The sequence below is a fragment of the Varanus komodoensis genome, unplaced genomic scaffold (assembly GCF_004798865.1).
Source record: "Varanus komodoensis strain SLA01 unplaced genomic scaffold, ASM479886v1 scaffold46_3, whole genome shotgun sequence".
Classification (NCBI taxonomy): Eukaryota; Metazoa; Chordata; class Lepidosauria; order Squamata; family Varanidae; genus Varanus; species Varanus komodoensis.
The window spans coordinates 4202866-4225947 of NW_025336044.1; the positions used below are offsets into that span (position 1 = coordinate 4202866).

At 44.7% G+C, this 23082-nt stretch overlaps 2 protein-coding genes across 3 annotated transcripts in view; one reads left to right on the top strand and one right to left on the bottom strand.

Annotated features, from left to right (window-relative positions):
* The first annotated feature begins 1901 nt into the window (after nt 1-1901).
* PGPEP1L (pyroglutamyl-peptidase I like) lies at nt 1902-12582 on the top strand. Its single transcript, XM_044444988.1, has 5 exons — nt 1902-2081; nt 5272-5324; nt 6665-6781; nt 9135-9364; nt 11844-12582. Exons 1-5 carry the CDS (start codon nt 2048-2050, stop codon nt 12010-12012), a joined length of 603 nt encoding a protein of 200 aa, XP_044300923.1. The 5' UTR covers nt 1902-2047; the 3' UTR covers nt 12013-12582.
* IGF1R (insulin like growth factor 1 receptor) overlaps nt 12553-23082 on the bottom strand; it is a 196346-nt gene continuing 185816 nt past the window's right edge. For both annotated transcript variants that reach the window (XM_044444981.1, XM_044444979.1), the window contains exon 21: nt 12553-21583. In XM_044444981.1, coding sequence (XP_044300916.1) covers nt 21217-21583 — 367 coding nt within the window. In that variant the 3' untranslated portion in view covers nt 12553-21216. The remainder of the gene's footprint in view (nt 21584-23082) is intronic.

Consider the following 23082-nt stretch of genomic DNA (forward strand, 5'->3'; position numbering starts at 1 on the left):
GGCAATGCGTCCTGCCGGGCGGGTCACCCCGGCCTGCGACGCCGCGAAGGGCCGGCGCGGCGGGGCCCGTGCGCGCAGCCGGGGCCACTGGCCCCTTGCCGCGGGTGCGCAGGCAGCGCCTCCCCGGAAGTGGCGCTCGGCTCTTTTGGCGCCCTGCCGGGGAGTGCTCGCTTGCTAAGTGGCGTTCGCGCGCGCGGATGGGCCGCCGCGGGCTGCAGGTGCCGGGAGCCGGGGGGCACCCGGGGCGCGGGGCGCCGCGTCTTCCGAGCAGGGGCGCGTGGATTCCTCGACCCTGGCTCGCCGAGGTTTTTACCCCCACGCAAAACAGGCCATGGCGCCTGGGCTCGGACGAGGCAACGGGCCCTGGACGCCGGGCAAGGAATGAGGCTGATGGGGCCTGACGTGCGTTACCAGCTTAAACGAGCCACCTTGGTTGGTTTGATTGCAAATAGAAGCATTTTATAAATAGAGCCTTGATCGGGGTTGTGTGCAAAGTGAAATGGCAGGAGAGGATAATCCCTCGACAATGGGCTACCTGGCACGATTTTGCAGGCTTAATTGAGTGCGTGCTTTTCGCACACACCCTGGCAAAAGCTCTGCCTTAGGTCTTACACTGGATTGTTTAACTTCATGTGTTTTTATTCCCATCATCCCACAACTGGCTTAGCCCTATTAAACATTATAAGCAGTACGTTCATTTACTTCTAAGGATGTTAGTTGATAAAGTTTCTTTATTAGAACCAAGCAAAGTTCCACAAAACTGTGCAAGCTTTTGAATTCTACAGAACTCCATCAGGCTACATGGTGCAAAGAGGGATATAAGAAGAATAGTAAAGCCCAAAGATTGTGACAAGATGTTTCATGGAGCTGTGAGAGCAGCATTATTAAATCCACTCTCAAAATGGAGATTTGCAAACTGAAGGAATTAGTCATGGATAACTATAGCGAGACTTGAATTGCCTTCCGATTCATGCAAATACGATCACGGCTACTTTGATTTCCCCTGAAGAGGTGTGTGTTTTCCCTGCTGCCCAGCCAGCTAATGCTGAGCCAAAATAGGTTTTCGAATGCCTGAAAGTTTTCTTTCCCTATGAAAGAGGCTTCCATTGTTCTGCCTCATTCTGAGGATTTTGTACAATTTATTCCTTCAGTATTTTTGAGTTTACCGAATCCATGTGAGGCAGCCAAGGCTGCTCTATGTGTTTTCATTACACAACTCTTCATTGTTTTGCTGCCTGCACCTCGCAGTCTGAAAGGAGCTTTATGGGAGGAATTAACTGAGCTTTAATCGAAGTGTGGAAAGCTAAACAATCTACAGGCTTCTAGAGAGATGATTGTACACAGGAAAGTGATAGGTAGCGAGCTGCATACAGCAGTGCCTGATACCATGGAAATATGCAAGGACTCTTACCTTTCCTGCTCCCTTGTTCATCCCCATCAATTTGAGCTCCTTGCTAAGGAGCTAGCATGGACCACTAGCAAGGATCTAATACTTCTTATGGTCTTGTAGGTGCCGGGAATATCCCCCCCCCCCCGCCTTCCTTAGTCGTGCAGAATTTTGCCTGGCAGATCCGGACCGGCAGTCAGTCCCTCCTTGCATGATTGTACAAGCCAATATTCTATTGAACCAGGTGGCAATTATAAATCCTAAATATATAAATACATAAGTTAGCTTATTTGAGCTACAGAGGCATATAAAAATAAAATGGATGGCTTGTTTCTAATCAAGTTTCAAAGTTAGGCTTGCAATCAATAGCTCAGATTATGTAGTTAAGTCATTCTGCATGACTGAGAGGAGAGAAAGTAGAATGAGTTGTGTAATCATCAATATTCCAGGGACTTGTGTAATTAAAATTATCTCACATCATGTGAAATGAGATCACTCCGTGTTTGGTGAAGCATTGCTCCACTGACCAATAGGAAGATGGACAATTTAGAACAGATGGTAAAAGAATATAATACCCACAGCTGCAGTCAGGCATGTTACCAATGAAGAGAGAGCTGGTTATTGGGGTAGGAAAGTGAAATACTTTCGGTTCTAAGCTAAATGGATGTCAGTTCCAACACTGTGGTTGTTACAGGTAAGACTTTTACATACGAAAATGTCCGCTTTCAGGCATGGCATGTTCGTATCTTGGCCTATTCTCCAGCATAAAATCTTCAAGGCAAAGGGGAACCTAGCATCTTACCATTAGACATAGCACTTCCTGATGGAAAATAACTAACTACTGCAATTTGCTTTCAAAAATAAGCATGATATGTTAGCAGGGTAAAAAAGAGAAGAAGAACAGTTTATTCACAGTTTGTAGTTTATTCCTGTTACTTCTGAAAATATCTGTTGACATCTTTTCCTGTCCGACCTATGTAGCCTCTAGGTAAAACTAGTTAAGCATTACCTTAAAAGGACCACAGAGCAAGACTGCTTCCCAATTCCACATTGGGGTCCAAAATTAGAGCAATCACATGTCAAATTTCAGTTTCTCGGTGCCAAACCAAGAAAGGGAGATAAAAATCAGAGGAAACCACACAGATTTCTCATGTCAAAAACAGGCTGCTTGTTACATAAACTGGGGTGCTGAGGAAGCATGCTTGAATATACCAGTTGCCAGATTTGGAGATTTCCATGCCAGTCATAGTTGATGCTGAATCCCAGTTTTAGAACGAGCTGGTTAGAGAGGGAGAGCTTTAAAAGGCTGAGACTCTCCTGGAATGCTGCCGCGTGCTCTTGCCCTCTCTTAGGCCGCTGGCTGCTGTAAAGGCAATAATTACGTAGAAGCTGGACATGTGAGTTACTGGATAGTTTTCCACTATAAGCCAGCTAAGGTCACTGGATTGAGTTTGAAGTAACATCAAAGAGAACGTGAATCTTGCCACTTTCAATTAACACACAATTTTAGATCCTTGTGTTTGTTAGAAGACATGTAAGACAGGCAGAACCAGTTCGGATGGCTCCAAACATAACTTTGGCTGGTTAAGATGGGGAAGGAAGAGAATCAGAGAAGTTGCTTGGCTTCCCATAAAGCGACTAATCTGACCTTTAACAACAATAATCAGCGACAGACTCAGCCCAAAACAGTCTTCCCTCTTCACCCTACTTAATGGACCCTGAACAGGCACCCCCAACTCAGTGTAGATTATGTAAATGTATTTTATTTATAAAATGGAGATCTAGGACTATTTTATCTCTGTAGTGCTCAATAGCTGGAGCACTCTGGGAGATTTATAGCACCAGCTTTCCTAGGGTGGAGTGAAGCAGAACTATATTTATACAGGACTTCTAATTAGTTTTGCAAACGCTGCTGGTGTCTCTTTTACCATAATACTTCAGGTAGGGCTGGTAGGCCAGAATCAAGAGAGCTGCACTTTAAGTTCCATCCATCCCAAGCACTCGCAGTGTATCTTTCTCAAACAGACTCCATACCGCATACCAGGGCTGCTTTTGAAGCAGACAACACTCGTAAAAGCGATTTGCATGGTGTTCTGGCATTCAGAACAGGAAGACCAGCGCTGTGCTCAGCCAACCTTTTGGGGGTGCTCCTTCTGTTCTGGCTGCTTTGGGAAGCAAAGTTGATCTAAATGGAATTGCTTAAGGCTACGCAAAGACAGCAACCCCATCCCAGTGTAACGCTCCTCTGCAGGACAATATCCATTCTCCACACTGTACTCTGTGGCTATGAAACCTGTCCTTAGACGGTGGGCTTTTTCACCAATCTAGTGCCTTTCGCGCATTTTAGATTACAGTTCTCAGCAGCCTGAACTAGCATGACCTGTCAGGGGCAGTATTTGTCTAAAACGTCTGGGGGCATCAGGTTGGGGAAGGCGGGATCCCACACCTTTCCACTGTGCTCACCTGGACTAACGTTATCCCTGTGATTCAGTAGGGCATGTGCAAAAGCAAGTCCAAGAATGCAGGCCTTATGCATGGTTATTGGAATTACTGCTTAGCGTTGGAAAATACCTCCTCCCTACTCCCTGTTTTCCATTCCAGCGTGCTTGGATAAGACCTCAGAAGCACCACTGAACCGGTTGCAAAACAGTATAAATCAGTGTGGCGATTTCTTTGAGTTGGGAGAGAAGCATCTGCCCATGTGAAAAGCTGAATCCAAACAGAAAGTTCCCTGCCTTCCCTCCCTTTCAGAAAAGATTCCGGCGCCACCCTCAGGGTGGTTCCCAGGGCTTCAGGCTAGGCGGAAGATCAGGCCTGTCTTAACAGGTCCACTCATCTCTCCTGTCCTCCCCTGGCCAGGTTAAGTTACTCCCAATCTCTTTGCCTGCCAGTTCTGAAATGCCTCCCTCCTTTTCCGAGGCTGGTCCTTGCGCGCTCTGGGGGAATCCTCACGAAGCCTTCCTGGAGCTGCAGAGCCACCTCTGGCTCTGTCCCTGAGCATCACTGACCAGACTGCAGCGTGCCAGAGCTGGGCATCTTGAAATTACAAACCGAGAACACTTTGTATTGCCGTTGTTTCTAATTTGATCTACACGGGGCTTATTGTCGAAAATCATTTAATTTATATGATGAAATTTCTTTCTGTGAAATGAGTGTCTAGACGAGGCTGCGTGTTACTACATGGGCTTTTAAGATGCAGTTTTGCAAGTGTTTGAAGTAGTCCTCAAGCCAAAGGCAACTTGTAGTCCCAGTCTGGCACCCTCCAGATTCACGGAAGACCAACTCCTCTCTCCAATTTTATGATCCTCTCTACAGGAATCTTGCATTATTCTATATTGTAGGAAGGCAGAATAAAGTGAGTGATTTAGTGATGGATAACTTCACTAACCTCGTTAACAACATTTTAACCTGGTTAGCAAGCATTGAAACTAATTATACCAACTTTGTACGTGCATAAAAGTTATAATTCTGGTGTTGACTGCAGGTGATGTTGCAGGAGTCAGAGGCAATCTTGGAGAAAGCTTTCTTTCTAAGCTAGCAATGGGGAAACTGGCCTCCCAGATGTTGTTGGAGTCCAGTTTCCATCAGTCCTAGCCAGCATAGCTGATGGGCCGGGTTTACGGGAGCTGTGCTCCAACAATCATCGGAGAGCCACAAATTCCTCCCCTCCTGTCCTAGACAGAGGAGGTGGTGCTTCTCAAGGTGAGATTTTGTAAGTATTGGTATTGCCTGGTGGCTAGCGATTTGAGGAAAAGTTCTTGCTTTTCAGTCAGAAATCCCACCCTGCCCCTTCTGCACAGGTTGCCCGTAAGCCTCAGGAGAGACGAAAACTCAAGAGTTTGAAGAGATTGTAAATGTAATCATACTTTTTAATTTGTGTGCAGGATTTGGTCCCTTTCGACAGCATCTAGTGAATTCCAGCTGGGAAGCAACAAAAGTAAGGAAGCTTTTCTACTGATGTCTAAAAATTAACTGCTTGGGTGGGGAGTTTAGAATTTAATCAAGTATTAAACAAGCAGTAAGCAGTTCTCAGTTACATAATTATACATGCAGATAATTACTAGGAGATGACAGGTAAGTACATTGCAGAGCTGCATGGATAGTTATCCCAGACTTAAATGTGTTTCAAATGTAGCAAAATGGAAGGAAATTGCTTTTAATGTAATTTAGAACTTTGGTATGTTTAATTGTGGGCTCTTTTAACTCATCTTACATAATTTGCTGATATCACAGAAGCTTGACAAAAAATCTACAAATATCCCCAGACAAAAACACCTTTTGTGTCTTCATTTGTGTGTGAGGCTGCCTCTTGAGCTTGCTGCACGTAAAATGCATTTTCTTCTGGTCAGATGGGCTCCACTCTTGCTTTAACTATAGGACAAATTCATTTCAGCATGAACAGCCAAAAGGGGGTTGTTTTGCCATCCATTATTCTTGGCTTTGGCTTCCTGCACGGAAGGGTGGGATAACTGGTCAGCTGACCATTGTCTGACCAGTCACAGGAGAGAGTCTCATTCAATACAGAAAATAGAACGTGTGTGAGAAAATGAAATGCTAATTGTACGCTGGCATAGATTGTCCTTCTGGAAAAACGGACACACAACACTGCATTCTTATGCTAGATGATGCAATCGCCTCTCCAAGACCATTTGTGGCACAGAAAAAACACAGTTGGCAGTGTTCCCCTAATGTGTTTACCTCACCTACAAGAATTGTTTGCTTGTTTGTGTCAAACAGTTTATTGAGCACAGCTAATCAATGTTTCCGCTGACAAGGAAATTGTAACAGTTTCCCCAGGAAGCCCAGCCTTCAAGAATAAGTTTGCCCAGTCACACACAGCATCAGGGAAATAGACATTTGTGGCAGCTTCAGTGGCAGCCCGGACTGTTCCGTGCAGGACCATTAGCTGGACACTGGGAGGCTTCCCAGCAACTCTCAGCCATCTGGGCTTGAGCGTGACATTGGTGGGAAGTGTCTTGGCTAAAGCCCTTGGGGCAGAGCCTTTCTCTCCAAATATAGGTTGACAAAGTGTTTAGCCCCCGATATCTAATTGGAAATAATGTATACATTGAAGCCACTCTGACTACCATTTACTTGATAGAAATATACAAATCAAGTCAATTAAAGTACACAAGCACAGCTTGGTAGTCTATTGCTAATCATCAATAGTAACATGGACCATCTCCTCCATCCTTGACATGCTCATAAGTGCTGGATTTTGTAGATTTTCACTGCAATGAGTCCAGCATTTTTTATTCTCTCTCCTGCCCATCACAGAAGCTTTTTGACCTTGGCCTTGGCCACGATGTAGACCTGCACATCATCGAACTGCCGGTGGCTTATCGAAAAGCAAAAGAGCTTGTATGTAAAGCGTGGTCCACCTTCCAGCCCCAGGTAAGTGACAGAAAAACTAGAGGGCTTTATGTGGAATTCAGTCACACTAAAGCACAGGTGAGGAATACAGTTTGCAAATCCAGGGTGGTGAGCTTCTGGGACAGCCGATATAGCCTGACTGCTCAAGCAGTTTCGTCTCCCTCGCACCATGTATCAGCTGGGCCTGAACAAGTCCTCTCTGGGGAAGAGCTGGGCGGATGACACCAGGAGTGCCTACGCCAGGCTCCTTTACCTCCTTCCTGCCCAGGTACTATGTAAAGTGCGGCCCAGACGATGGCACCTGCTGAAGGGGAGGAGCACAGGGGGAGGCAGAGAGCCAGCGGGAGGCAGATGTGGCTGCAGTGGCACCTGGAAGGAGTGCGGAATGGTTTAGATCTGGTCTGGGCCTTGTGCCAGCGTTACCATGTGCCCGTGCCCCTGTGGAGTGAATATTTTGTCTGGCTTTTGGCAGTGGGTGCTCTTGAGTGAGAGCAGGGGGCTCCTGAGGGGGCAGGGCGACGTCTTAGCCTTGGCTCTGGGGAGAGCCGAGTTTGATGGACAGCAGCCATGCTGGAGGCTTGGCTGCTTTCCCTGAAGGCACACCTTAAGACGGTGGCCTTAACTGCAGGAATGGTTGGGCTAATGGTCCCTGAGGGCGGGCAGTGTGAGGATTGTTTGATGTGGCATTGTTGGGATGGGTCTGGTCAGGAGGGACAGAGCACGGAGAGCGTTAGAGGTGGGATGGGGGCGGGAGCAGAGGGGAACGGGCACTCCAGTGGAGTACGTCTCTTAATTTGCGGGTCCCCAGTGGCGTGGCTACTGGACCTTGGTGCCTGGTGCTGCTTCTAAGTCTCTCACTCATCCATGATCTGATCTGGGGACAAGAGTGCTGATCTGGGATGCCACCAAGTGGACTCACTGTGCTCTAGAAGAATACCGTCTTTCTCACCGGGACCAGGGCAGGCTATAGGGCCTATGCCCTGGGAAAGGGCAGTGAGAAGGACTGCGGATTTTGTTGATTTCCCCCTGCTCTCCAGCATCCTTCCGACCGAACTAGCTAAGATAGTCTTGAAAGCAGTGCGGGAGAAATCCAGGAGATACAGCATTCGCACCAAGATAGCCTTGACTGGGCTGGCCTGGGATTTTATGGCCTCCGTGGCAGGCTTGGAGCTGCCCCCGCCTGGTTATTGGCCCAGTGACTAGGCAGAGCCTAATCTCAGTTTCATCCTTGGCTCTGGATATGAGGGGGGTGGTCCAGATCTTGAGCAGGCAGGGTGGAAATCGCTCCATTGCCTCGGCTAGACCACGATCTAGTGAGATTAGTCTCCCCTGCTGCGGTGGGGAACACATGAAGATGGTCCACTCCTGGAACCATTTGGGATCCAATGGATTCTCAAATGCATTGAGGGAATTCCCAGGTGTCCCGTCAAGCTTCTTGCCTCCCTATGGCCTGGTGAAACATGAGCTGTTGACAGAGTTGCTCTGGGGCAGCAGAGTCCGAGTGATCCCTGAACCTCTGGTGAGCTCTGGGCAAGAAAATGGGCTGAGAGCCAGTGGCATGTAAGCCATTGTACAACCAGCTGAATATGCACGAGGGCACACCAGTGGTGTGCTACTGTGCGGTAGTCGGGTGGCAAAGAAGACCTGCTTTGCTGCCTCCACCACACCCTCAAGTCGCTGTCCAGTAGTTGTCACCTTCTGCAGCAAAGTCCTTGCTGAAGCCCTTGAAGGTCTGCCATGGTAATTGTGTGAGGCACTTCCAGGAGAAAATCACCTGGCTTTGCTGCTTGAACCTGCTGAAGTGTCCCGTGCATTTCACTGCTTGGTTCCTCTGCACGGAGTCCATTTCAGCTTGCTGAGGGCAGATTGTGGAAACAAGATGTAGTTTACTTGTTCTCTTCCCCCTCCTGGCTCGCCTCTTCAGCTAAGAACACATCGGACAATCTGCTCATGGCATAATTTCAAAACGTGTGCATTGAAAGCCCACTGAATTGAAATAAATCATTCTGAATTGGCAGGAAGATGTTTGATGAAACTTCAGGAAAGTGAGGAAATGGCAGGTGCTATTTTTATGACAACAGAACTTTGGTAAAACAGTCTTAAAGTATGTATAGGTTGACTGTTTGACAAGTGTTTGTGTTTTGCTTATTTCCAAAATGAACCAGCTCATGCTGTGATAAAAAAAACAGTGTACTCACTGTGGTGAAGTGTCTGTATACAGGATTGCTCTCACAGCAGACTTTTTCTCTTTGGACTAGGTTCTTTACTCACATTTCACATGATAGGTGGGCATAGAGCAGGAGGAACTTTAGATTTTAAACAATGAAATCAGGTCTTTAACATTTTGTCCCCTTTCTCATTGGTCATCCAACAGCTCATGGTTCACACTGGGCTGGCTTCTACCTCAAAACCAACTATAATTCTGGAGCAGTGTGGAAAGAACAAAGGCTATAACGAAATGGATGTTTGTGGGTTTTGTCCAGAAGATGGTTGTTGTTTCTTAGAAGGCCCGGAAAAACTAGAGTCTACAATTAATATGAAAAAAGTCTGGAAAAATGTTCAGGTAGAAGGGATAGATGTCATTTTTTCCAGAGATGCAGGAAGGTAAGTATTTTGTGCAACGAGACAACATAATAGGTTGTGGAAGATTTAATTAAAAAATCAGGAAATTTTCTCTGAAGGATGACAGTTGCTCCAAAACAAAATGGTTTTAAGAATTGAAATGTTCTGAGAAAGCAGACGAGCTGGAAGGCTTAATATGAGCCATGCTATCTAACCTGTGAAAGCTGAAGGACAGGTTTAACCGTCAACTGTGGGGTTTTGAGTGGAGAACTCACACATGCGGGTTATACCCTGCACAGAACAGTCATTTGGAAAATTTTAGAGCTAAGCAGATTTTAGGCGGGAGATTCCTCTGCTCCCACTCTAGGTGTGGCTTTTGCCCATATCCCTTGCAGCAGGGGAGTAAAGGCGAAGCGTCCAGGTGGGGAGGAGGCCAGGTTGTACGAGGTCACAGGTGGCCACTCCAAGAAACAAGTACTGGTAAGTAACCTGGTTTCTTGCAGTCTCTCTTACATGCAGGACATTTGGGCCTTGAGGGTGGATGAATAAACAGGACCAAGTGCTCTAAGCCGCCATGGAGCCCTCTGCTCAGTGGGTTGTTGGGTACTTTCTCTGCCCGACACCTTTAGTCGTGACCAGTAGCACCAAAGATTCCTTCCAAGCTGTCACTTGAAGAGCGCAGCCAAAGGTGTGGGCACTGCGAGGCCTGGTTCTTGGGTTACCAGTGGTGGCAGCCCTGGCGTGCAGCCCATCAGGCTGTGCTGGAAGAAGCTGAGAAAGCATCACGGCCGGTTTTGCAGAGGCTGTTTCGTGCAGCTGCATCGACTGTCCTGAGGTCTGGTTTGCATGACGGGGCGTGGCGGCATGCCGTTGTTTCGTCTGTCCAGTTTTGTAAATGCTTGATGGCGAGTTCAGGAATACACCATGCGTATCTCTGAGAAGCAGAGGAGGCAGCCGGAGTAGCAGTGCAAGCTTGGGAGGCTGCTTTGTAAGGGCTCAGAAGGAGCAGTGAAGAAAATCTTGGGCAAGATCTGAAAGGAAGAAAATGGGAGAGAGAAAGGAACTATGTCTTGGGAAGAGACAGGAGTTGTTTTAGAGATTTTTCCCCCAAAAGAGATGAGAAAATGTTCCAAATGTTAGTTGCTGCAGCAGGTTAGGAAGTGCACTTTTGGTAGAGCTCGTGACTAAAATTTGGTTTAGTTCTGGAATATTCCAAGTGGATATTCTGCACAGGTTTGTAACTCGCATGTGTCACAAAAACCACTGAAGAAAATGTCTTTCATCTTCAGATTAGTTGATACCATAATATTTAGTTAAGGTCAGTGACGTGTCTGAGTTATACACAAGTAAACAATGAAGTGGTGAGGTATTTTTTTCCTGGCCTCCTTTGGCGTGGCATAAGGAATTCAGAAAACTTTACTGTTTCCTCGTGCCCATGCTGGGACAAAGGGAAGAGAGGAGCACATGAGTTGGTGTTTACGCTGGCCGGTCCTTGCAAAACAACCGTGCTTAGGCGTTAGCTGTGACTGGGGCCATTCCGTGATCCAAGACTTCAGGCTTCTGTCTCTTTTGAAGCAGAGGGCCCCAGTTAAGGCTGCCACTGGGGAGTACAGAAAAGAAATGAATAATGAAGTGTATGCAAGCTACTGGGTTTGTCCAAATTCATTCTTAGGTTCCCAAACGTTAACCTAACATTTGACCTCAGGCATGTGGCAGATCTCAAGGTAATGTTTTCATCCTTGCATGCACTGAGGCGTTGCTCCTGCAAAGATGTTCCATCAGGGCCAGTCGCAGGAGAAGATCTGCATGCAGAAAGCAATGCATATTTTATTTTGCATCGGGTTTGATTGGATGGCCTTATTGGCCATTCTAGTTATACCATTCTATGATTTCTCCAACTGACAAGAACAGAGAGCAGAGCTCTCATGAATGAACACTTAATTGAGGCTACCAATTCTGAAACTGTTTTTCCTATGTCATTTGTTCATGCAAAACAATGACATGCATGTCAATACTGCAGGATTCCCAGATCCATAGGGATAGGCTCCGAGACCCCAACAGCAGATGCCTGACACCCCAGAAAGTAGCATTTGTGGGAGCTGGGGGCACAGAACACCTGCAAATGTGGAAGAGCTGTGAATATCTCTGAACGGCTTTGTGCCCACCGAGTGACAAAACAAGTGAGACTGGCTAGTACGGAGGCAGAGTGTGGCATCCCCAAACAGTGCAGAGCTCCCTAGAGAGAGGTGCAGTTCTTTCCACTTTCACAGGGGTCCTGCGCCCCAACTCCAGCAAATGTGGAGGGCCGACTGTCAGCCTTGGTGAAGTGAAACCGTGGTAATGGACGGTGGATAGATACCCTGCTGTATCCTGGTGACTCAATGCACTGAGATGGTGTTAAGCTTTTGGTAGCCTTACTATTTCTGATGCAATGTCTTCAAGAAAGTCATTACTACCAAGATGGTGCTAGCAGCTAGCATGTATTATTAAACCTTAAATATATCCTTTTCCCACATTGTAGGTACATCTGCGATTATACCTATTACATTTCACTTTACTATGGTAACGGAAGAGCAGCGTTCATCCACGTGCCTCTTCTATCCAAGTGGGTAACAGCAGAACTTCTAGGAAGAGCACTGCAGAGCATCATCTTGGAGATGTTAAAGCAATGCAAACAAGGAAAAATATAAACCCAAAATTAGAAGTCTTACACGAGACATTCGTTTTTGTCCACGAGTCACGGGAACATTACCGCCAGCCACAGCTTCACACTGAAATCACTGCAGCCCCTCGTGATCTGGCGATCAAGTGTGTGTGCACTGCCCCACGTGGTTCTGCATGCACTGAGGAAGGGCATGGAAAGCAGAAAATCAAAGGCGCTTCGCGTGTGTATCAGAGGCTGTAGTAAGAGTTTGCTAGGTGGGGAGGCATCACCTTCCCCCCCCCCCCCCCGTATAGGTGTGTGCATCTCTGTGTGTATTTGTGTGTGCGTGCGTGCATACACACAAGTGTGAACAGTTATGGAAACAGAAACAAAGCTAAAGGGGACCTTTGTAAAGCAAGCTTCCCTACTCTAGTTTCATGGAGAAAATGTTAATGATTGCTGCAGATCTGGAATGATCCAGATGGAGAACCAGAAAACGGATGGAAAAGAAAAATGTTTTCCTGTTCTGATCTCAGTGTACTTTAGAAGTGTCTTACTGAATAAACGGCAACACAGTAGGCACAAATGCATACAGAATCCTTTTTATTTAACTTAATCATGTAGTACTGTAACTACTAGAAAAAAGCAGAGTAAGAGAAACTAAAAGAGCCTTAGCTTCAGCCATTCAAAATAGACAAAGGTTCTTTTTTCATAATGTAAAGAATCCAGAGTATATCGCAACAGGAATAAATTCTTACAACAGAATATACAAAAACATTTTGAATTTTTTTCATCATCTACTAATTCATTTTAATATAAACACAGGAATTTCTTTAGGAATAATTTATACACAGCAAGTCTTTATGTAATAAATTGGCCATGTTATTACTGTTTTATTTTTTTATTTTTTAAAAAAACTTACTTTAAACAAGCTAACTTGGAAAATGTTGTGTTTGCAAATGCATTCAGTTCCATAGCACTTTCTAGTTATTGTGGTTTTTGATTTTAACTGTTTTTGTCCCAGAGGTAGAAGATCTCTGGCCAGTCCTTTCTTCTCAAACCTCACTGATTCAGAAAACAGAAAAAAAAAAAAAGATTCTCAAAATGGCAACAAAACCACACAAAATCCTTCAGGGTAACAAGGGGAAGCCTTTTTAATTTGATGAAAGAAATAGGATCTTCGGTATTCTAATTTAAATAATTATAATAAATAGGGACCTTTGTTGGTCATTTAAAACAAAGCTTTAATGTTGCTAAATATCTACATAAATTGCATAGGCTGCGTTCTAAATCACCTTTTAATAGAAGCGATAAGCTATCCGTAAACACAGTTGTCTGTCATTCAGTGATAAGCACTGAAAACAGCCTTTCATTATGCCACCTACTATGCAGTCAAATCCTTCAATCAACCTAGGCAACAATGATGCAGGAACTTAAATAATGCAAACAGAATTACAACCCCAAACACATTTTCTTGAAGTAAGCTTCATTGATTTCAGTGTCATTTACTCCCAAGAAAATGCACTTAGATCTGTTGCTAAAGACCACTTAGCAGCAATACTTGTTCTGTTTCCTTAACCAGTGAGGTTTTCCCCAACTTGCACCCACACAGTAAAACTGAAATGACCAGTTGAGAACGACAATCCCACCCCTCCGTAGGACTCTGGAAGACCAGGCTACTGAAGATACAGAACATATTCTGGGTTTACTGTGGACTCGGGGCAATAGATGAGCCATGATTTAGAAGTTGGTACGGCATCCTTTTTGGCATAATGTAAAGCTAATTCATAAAACCAGTACCCTAAAAAGAAAAGAAACCTTCGACACACATCCACACACAGTAAAAAGTGCCCTTAAATTATCTTTAGGCATTTAATAAACTACAAACATCTTTATAAAAATTATTCTATGTACTTACAAAATGCAATGAGACATGTAATTAGTTTTGGTAAACCAGATCTTTGTCAACTGACTACCCGTAATCTACTGGACTTAACAGCCCTATGGAAAATGCTAATGGATTGCTAGTTAACAAAACAGATACAAAATTAAATGATAATCATACACATGTACACACTCATTCCACATGCACACCTAATGAAAGCCATCTGGAACTTGTGCAACACTTAATAACAGCCAGGTAACCCAGTCCAGCAATCCCTTCCAAATGCTCCAACACATACACAAAGCTCACTGCCCCAGCAAGGATTTCCTCATTTACTCCAATGGAGCTGTCATCTATTAGGATGAATGGAGAAGCTCGTGTGTGCAGGGTCTCCATGTACACATGGGGCTCTGGATCAGGGTAAACATGGTATAATGAGAAATAGCCTACTGAAGTCCTACTTCGCACACTTGACTCCACAGTAAAGATGCTGAGACTGAAGTTCAGCTCCACAAGCTCGAAATAATTCCTTGTGAAATTCGAAGCACCGATGTTGCCATGCTTGTAAGCCACCCTGAACGTCAAGTCAAATTGTGTCTTTGTAGATCAGTGCTCCTGCCCCACAACTGCTTTTGCCCTGCACTGCATATTTTCTTCAGTTTGGATGGACATCATGGTTCTTAAAACCTACTAAAAGAAATTTAAGTGCCTCAACTCAGAACCAACTGGACTTCCGAACCGAGATGCCAACCTAACAGCCTACTGAGTATAACCCTTGCGTTCTGTATCTTCAGCACCTCCAACAAAAAGTGTTCAACCTGTATGAGCATGCTCTCATTTTAGTTTGTGCCAACTATTTATTCATTTAAAAACAAAAAGAATGGAATTGCAATGTCTAGCATTCCATCACTGGGATACTCAACCATGGGAGGAGTCGACTATTCTAACCGATCACTCCTTGTTCACCAGTGATAGAATACACAGCTGACAAACAAAAAAGAGAGTAACAAGAAAGTGTTACTGACTACTGGAATGGAAAGATTTTTTTAAAAATATAACTATATAGAACATTATACCAACAACAGGAGTGTCATTCATACAGCCACGGATTGTGTGAAACAATCCTCAGCAGTTCCCAGAGATCTAAACAGCAGTTCCATCTTATGACCAGTCCTGGGATAACTGGTTGTTTATCTTTTGTATCAACAGGAGCATCAGTGCTAACAGATTTTGACAGTTTAAACTTTACTGGAAACCCTATTCTCAAAGAACAGAAGTACTGTGCACTGGAAGCAGCCTAGCTCTTCTCTCGTGTTCTGCTTTCATGTCTAGCTGTTGTCTGAACAAGCTTGGTTACAAAGTCAGATGTTTAGCATGCAATACTTCCGCACTGATAGAAGGTACCCTCCTCTGAAGCCAAACCACCTTCTGCACACCACTGAAAGAACTCAGTGACAGATCGCTCTGCCTGAACAACTTTTGGGGGGAATAGGGTGCATCTGAAAACATTAATTCAAAAAAGCCATGGAGTTCTAGGACTGACTGCTAAATGAGAAGTTAACAAATCAGACAGTGAGGGTTCTTTTAAAACTAAAAACGTGAAGTTGCTTATCCGAATGAACGTATCCAAGTTGTCATTAAAATTAGTCTCTGTCCTGGAGTGTTAGAAGGTAACCAGCCTACCAACTATTTTTTAAAAAGGAAGCCAGTTATCTGGTAAATTATACATCCTTCTGCCCCAGTAAAATTCATGTCAGGAGTTGAAGAATGATTTAATAGAAGCTGCAAAGAATGGCTTTTGCAGAGAAGTCCTGCCTCACCGACATTCTTTGAGAATTTCATCAACCTGTAGTTGTGGATAAATTCAAACTTATGACAAATTCTTTCAGAGGCTCCTGAGTAAACGTAGCAGCCATGGAATAAGAGGCAAGATCCTCTTATAGACTGTTGATGTGTTAAAGAATAGAAAGCAGGGCACAAGGAAGGAAGGTCAATTTCCCCAATGGACCGTGACGTCAGTCCTCCCACAGGTCTGCATAGCTGCTACTTAATCAAAGATCTGGAGTCAAGGTAAATAGTGAGGTAGCCAGGTTTGTTGACTGACACCAAGTTTTTCAAAATGGTGAATACTTTTGCTGACTACAAAGAGCTCCCAAACAAATGTCTCCAAACCTGGTATAGAGATAACAAAATGGCAACTGTGATTCGATATAAAATGGTGCACACTCTGATAAAAAAATCCTGAATATATGTATAAGTTGATGCAATCTTAACTCTCTGTGGTTTTCAAGAGTAGATCTTGGGGCTTGTGGTGGCCAGCCATTTGCTGTACCCATCAAAGAAGCAAATTCAGTACTATGGATTATTTGGAAAGGAGATGCCTATATCACAGCAAATACCATTCGGCTTTGTTATACATCTAAGGGGAAAGTGCACTTGAAATAATGCGTACAATTTTGGTCACCCCATCTTAACGATGTATGTCACCATACATTGTGAAATGTGTGGTGCCAAAGTAGGCGACCCAAATGATCAGGGGTTGCAGCATCGTCCCCTGAGGGAAAGCTGTAGCTAAGCTTCTGTTTAGCCTAAAAACATGGGATAAGGAGGGCGACAACAGGTTTTAAAAACACGAATACGGGAAGTTCTCCATCTTCTGCTGCCAGATCTCTGGGTCACCCAATGAAATTGGTAGTAGATTCTGGACATGCACGAAATACCAAATTCAGTGACAAGGTGTGAGGACTATCACTGGCTTGCATGGCTTTAAAGGGGGACTAGATGCGTGTAGGGAGGGCAGTTCTGTCAAGCTGTGGCCATAACAGTTCAACAGAACCTCTTGGTATCACTTGTCTTTATGGAAAACCACTCAGCGCGCTAGGACTGGAAGCGAGCAGCTCAGCTGGACAGGGCTCTTGTCCAACCCAGCGAGTTATGCTCATGTTCTCAACAAAATATGTAATGAATCAGTTAAGCCGATATACTTCTCTACCGGATAGTTGCATCTGATGAATGAAGGAGCCAAGATCATCTAAGTTTCTTATTAAGAACATGAGTGGGTATGTATGACCTTAATTCAGGCCCATCCAAATCTAAAATAAATTGTCCATCCCACGCAAGGCAATAACCTTGCAGGAAAAGCCACCCTTGTGCCCACATCACGCCAACATTGAGTTTTTGACATGCATCAACAGTAAGGTTTACTATCAAAAGGACTGTGTAGGAAAAGCCAGGTAGATATTAAATTCTGGGACATACAGACACACCATTCCAATACAAAAAAGAGCTGGGAAACCAAAATGGATTTCTAAAAACCTTGTGAGTGCAGAAGACAATGGTGGAGTCAAGGTGGTTTGATTCAGACGGGCCGACTTGCACTTGAGTCACACGACTGCCCTACACTCGAATGCTTCTGAAATGTGTGTTCAGACGGGCACTATCACGTTAGTGTTCTCTCCTAATACTTTTAAACCACCTACGTACAATTAAAAATAATAACTTGGACAGTTTTAAAACAAAACCCTTTTAGCCAGCTGAAAGATCTGAGGATCCATACAGTTATGAAGAGTACTATGTGCAAGAGAGGAGAGGCACACTGCAAAACCAAAAAGACCACCAAGAAGAAAGTCAGAATCAAAGATATTAACAATGGAGGAGCTCAGCAAATGAGGCAATCCCCTCTCGACAACATCCACCCACACCCCAGAATTAAACACGGGGGCTAGACAATCACGCGCTCTCAAACTAGCCAGGTCACATTCAGATGCCATTAAGGAATACCTGCAGATTTGGGACTGCAGGCCAAGCCAGGGAAGCAGAATGTTCTTCTCTAGTGGTGAATCACTTGTTAGTTTCTGAATTTGTACAACTGTTACAATTTTAATTGGCTGATTAGAATCTACAAAAGCTTTTGACAAAGCCCTTCATTAAAAGCTGTGGTTCCAAACCTAATTTGGAGGCATGGAAAAGGTCTTCCAGACTACCGGCACACTAGATTATCGGTGCAGAATAAAACACGTGCAGGTGTTCAGGCTAAACAGGAGCACCTCGTCCCCAATTGGCACAAGTGATTCTGCGAAGAGCAGGCTCCTGCTTTTAAGGGGATCCCATCTCATTGTTTGATCCTGATCTCGCCAAAGAGCCAAACCTTCCACACTTCTGCATTAGCAATTATTCTAACAGCCCTTTGAGAATTTGGGGCATCTGAAGAACAGATCTGCTTGGCCCCTTTTCCTTATTTAGCAGTGACCACCCAAATGTAGTTGCTGGCTAGCAGATGACCATTACTGGAACGTTTTGTCAGCCTCGGCAGGCAGCTGGCTCTCCCTTTGGAGGGCCCGGCTCTGCCATTCCCCTCTTCCCACGCCTGTTCATTGCAACAAGACTTGGAGCAGCTTTCAATTTTAGTGTCAACTGGCCGCTGACAGCTACTTGCAACTCCATCCAGAGAAAGTACACTGTTGTGTTTAAAAGCAGCACCCACCAACTCTTTCAAGTGACCTTTTTGATTTGGCAGTGGCCTCCCTTCTCCAAAACCGGGGTGAGTGTGGTTTGTGCAATGAATGAGGTTACCGGTATTCAACAGTATATTGTCGGCTGCTGAGAAATGTGAGATGTATATTTTTATATATACACACAAAAATAAAAGTGAGGTAGATACATGTTTGAAAAAAATAAAATAAAAACTGTCCCCTGTCATAACTTGAAAACCCTTATCTCAGTATTTAAAATTTATTATGGGGCATCTCTACAGTGATTTAAACTGATAGCACAAAAATAAATAAAAATCCTACATAGAATACCTTTTTTTCCTTTTTCTAAAAAGGGAAAAATAACTAACTATGGGAGAGGTGAAAAGAAGTTGGTAGGACTGAAGCTACAAAAGCGAGAGAAAAAAGCACTACAAACATATCTTTATCTCCAGTCACATCTAGCAGTTATATTCTTTGTTCTTACTCAACCCTCCCCCCCCCCCCCCCCACAACAAAAACATGAGTAAATTCAACCTTCCATCCCAGAACAACCCTTCTTGTCACTGCCAGGCTTTGGTCAGATCAGTGCTAATATATAACTTCAATGCAATTAACTACAGGTGAATTAACAACTGTTAAGGCACCCTGATTTTGGAAACTGGGGGAGGGTCCCCTCTTTCTCAACAAGATGCATGCAATTCAACTAACAAGTCCCGGACAAATTTTGTTTTGGAAGTTTGGTGTAAACTTTTGCAGAGCTGCCCCAAGGAACAGTTGACCCATCCTTGTGGCACCCCAAATGCTCAACACCTTTTGCGGCCTGGCTCCATTTGGAACTGTCCACCATTTTAAAAATAAATTTAACTATCAAGAACCCTCTTTTCTAATTTGGTAACATCCAGAGGATATTAAAAATCAGCAAAGGGTTCATGACCATGTAAAAGTTACTATTGGCTAAGAACCAAAGACATGCGTTGTTCACAGGATGGAAAGGTTACCACATTCCATTTCTTACTTTAAAAATGAGCCAAAAGCTCTGTATTTGCAGCTCAACAGCTGTTGCACCCAATAGTGAAAATACGTATTATGTACTTTTATGTGTGCGGTGGGTTGTGTGACACAACCAGGACGACAAGCAAACGGAAAGCAAGGTGAAGCTATCTATCGCACATCAATATGAACACTGAGTAAGAATGTACTAAATAGTTAACTTTTTTCCTGACCTGAGTTTCCGTCATACCTTGCACTGTAACAGACATGGGTGCTGAATGGGCAAAGGGTGAGGCGAACGAAGCAGGGCTGATTCACACGCAGTCTTGGAATAATTGCCAGAAATGTATCCTGCCCCCGTTCAGCCCCACAAAGAGTGCTTTAACCCAAACCGCCTAGATACTGTTTAAAAAACTAGCAGAAAGGGGAGAGAAAGAGAGAGAGAGAGCAGGAATATATTTATAAAAGGCATTAAACAGCTGATGGCAAATCATGTTTCAGGTATAGCATCTTGGGAAAGTGGTGGTGGGTGAAGAATAGAAGTCACACATTATAGTACAAAGCATAAGAAATTTGTTGGGAATGGGGGGCGGCAAGGGAGAAAGGGGTAGACCTGAAGATTTCTCATAGATTAAATCCACAAAGATAAAGAACAAAAAAATAGCAGCTTTTTTCTGTACAGACATATAGATGAGTATCTGAACTGTAAAAAAGTTATAAAAGTGACACAAAAGACAATGTGTATGCAAATGATCCATGGTCTAACATAGAACTGCAAGACCCTTTGAAGTCTTAATAACAGAGAGAAACAAGGTCAACAAAGTGTTGTATGCTTGAATCCGTTTAATTGGCTATTCTTCTCCATTTTTGTGTTTCGCTATATTTTTTCCCCCATAAGCCTGCCAAAGCCAGCAGGAACCAACTCATGGAAAACCCTTCTGTTTTTTTCTGTTTATTTCCTTTTTGGAGTGCTGCTGAATTTCTGCACAAGATATATCATTTTCCCCCTCTGATTTGGCTCATCCGTGCCAGTTTGTCCAGAATGTAAGGGTGGACCGGTTATTCACCCTCTACCCCTTCTGTTCTCAATCGCATTAAACAAACAAACAAACAAACAGGTTTTTGTCCAGTCAAAAAAATCTACTAGACAATTTGATCTTTCTTTAAATGCCAGTGTATGATTGGAGTGTATTGGTCTGTATATTTCATTTAATTGGAGCATATGATTATTTTGCTCCTTCCATGCCTACAAAAACGAAAACAAAACCCCTAAAAGCAAGTTCTTTTTTTGGCAAAATTTGGCAGCGTTGAAAACGGTTACAACCTTGGACAAATAATGGCCCTTCAATCTTTTATATGATCCTAAAAAGGTTAAGGAATAATATTAAAAATCCAGTCTGTTTTCTTTAAATCCTGTTTTGTTTTTGTAACAACCTACAGTGTTAGGCAGGTACTTGCGGGGGAACAGAGAGCTGCGTGGCCTGCAGTTTTCTTTGATGTGATTAAAAAAAAGTGCCATAGAGTTGAACTTCACGCAGATATGTTTCCCATTATGAAGCAGAGAGAAAGGAGAGAAAAGGGACACACACATCAGATTCTCAAGTTTTCTGTTGCTATTAAGTGTTACCAATAAAGTTTTAGAAGGCTGACTGTGCGCCCCACATAGAGTTCTTTTGCTTGAAACAATCTTCTGCTTGCATATTGAAAAAAGAAACAGTTATTTCAACTTCTAACTGAAGAGAGGATTCTCCTCTGTGTGCAGCTATGACAGTTCCGAAGATCCACTGAGGTACAGTAGGCATTTGAATATATTGTTATTTTTTCCTTGCTTGCTTGCTCGCTCTCTTTCCCCCACCCTCCCCCTGATGCACACGCATGTGTTTGCAAAACCTGTTTCCAAAGGTCAGCAGGCCGAGGACTGGGGCAAAGGTAAGGCTCGCTCGTTCTTGCGCCCCCCATTCATGTGCGCGTACAGCTGCCGCTCCTCGAAGCTGGCCCGCAGGACCACCACGCCAGGGCCATTCTCTGCTTTGTGTCCTGAGTGTTTGTCAGAAGGCTGGAGGGTAGAGGAAGGATCCAAAGGAATGCTCTCCATGTTCTCTGTCTCCAAGTCAAGCTCTTCTGTGTCCGGTGGCTTGTTCTCATCGCTGTAGAAGAAGGAGACCTCTTTGAAGGCTGGGTCAAGCTCATCTTTGATGCTCCCAATGATTTCGAGGAAGGAGGGCCGCATCTTGGGGTTGTACTGCCAACACATGCGCATCAGTTCAAAGCTGGGAAGAAAGGAGCAGAAGACAGCATTCTAGTTACTCTTGTTTCTGATGCACACCCTGGCTGGGAAAAACCGATAGCCGACCCGCACCCTGCAAGCCACCGTCACAAAGCCACAGTGAGACGGAGACCTAGTCACAATACCCGCCCCAAAGGGATCACACCAGCATAATCCAGATGGCAAGACCACGTTGCCACAAGCAGATGCCTGCAGCAAGCACAGACTTCCGGGACACTTCACTCGGCTGCTGCCAGGAAATGGAAAAGGCAGGTGGCTTTCCTCCTGTCCAAGGGTCTTTCTTGGAAGATGCTTGGCTGCCAATGAACACACAGCCCACTTCGTTCACAATGGGGCCAATTGATTTGTGGTCCTGCCTAGATTTTGGCCTACAGCTCCCATGAACCGTTTGCACTGGCTCTACAGCTAGGGCCGAAGGCTGCTGTAGTCCCTGTTGTGACGGAAGAGGGCAGAGCCAAAGGCAACCACGCTTGATCCACAGCAACTGGATGCTCTGAATCCAGCATTTAAAGAATATGACTGTGCACCGAGGAGCCAAAGTGTCTACACACGAGCAGCCATTTTTCCACTGAAATGCTCTTACTGAAAAAACAAAAGGAGACCTGCGTTTCAGCAGACTTGAGGGCTATTACTCAAATTTTGCCTTTTCAGACCAAGAATGCTATGCATGGAAAAACAGAGTCAGGGCACAAATGTGAGAAATGCTTTTACGAAAAAACAATCTCAATTCTAGCATCAGATCCAACTCATTGAGGTGGTGAATACCAATCCCCTCTAAAAAAAAAAAAAAACCCTGACAGATAAACGGAGGTTTTGGAAGCTTCCCTTACTTGGAAAGCAGCTCGCTGCTAACGGTGGCCCTCGCTCCGCTACCTTCCCACCTGCTCACAGTCGGGGAGAAAGCCTGGGACATAAATATCCCGGACCCGTTTCTGTTACTTCACTGCTGTCCCTCCCGAGCTGACGGTGCCGTTTCTGAATAAAAGTGCGAGCCAGGGCCAAGCAGACGGGCGGGCAGCTGGCCCGCTGCCCCGTGGCCAGAGGGGCACTGCTGTGAAGACGCGGCAGCGAGCCACGCAGGGCACAAGTGGCACTGGTGCCAGCGAACTCACGGCGCTTCCTCCAAGCCACTCCACCGCTTCCCATAAAAGGAACTGGAGACCATGCTTACACTGCCTTGGAAACAGAAAGCTTTTCCCGAGATGGAGGGGAAGTGTGCTCTCGCTTGCAATGAGGGGGGAGCAAAGCAGGCCAATGGCTCATGGCACCCAGTTTTCCATAGGGAATTCCAAATGGAGGTAACATCTTAGTTGCCTCGTATGTGGCCACTGTCAAAGGCTATCATTACCTTCATGGTCATTCAAATATGTATACTGCTTTCCAGAAAGGCACCAAAGCAGTGAACATGCGCTACAAGGGCATCAAAGCAACGGTGAATAGAAAAATAAAAGCAAAAAATATTTGGCACAGAACCGCACACTT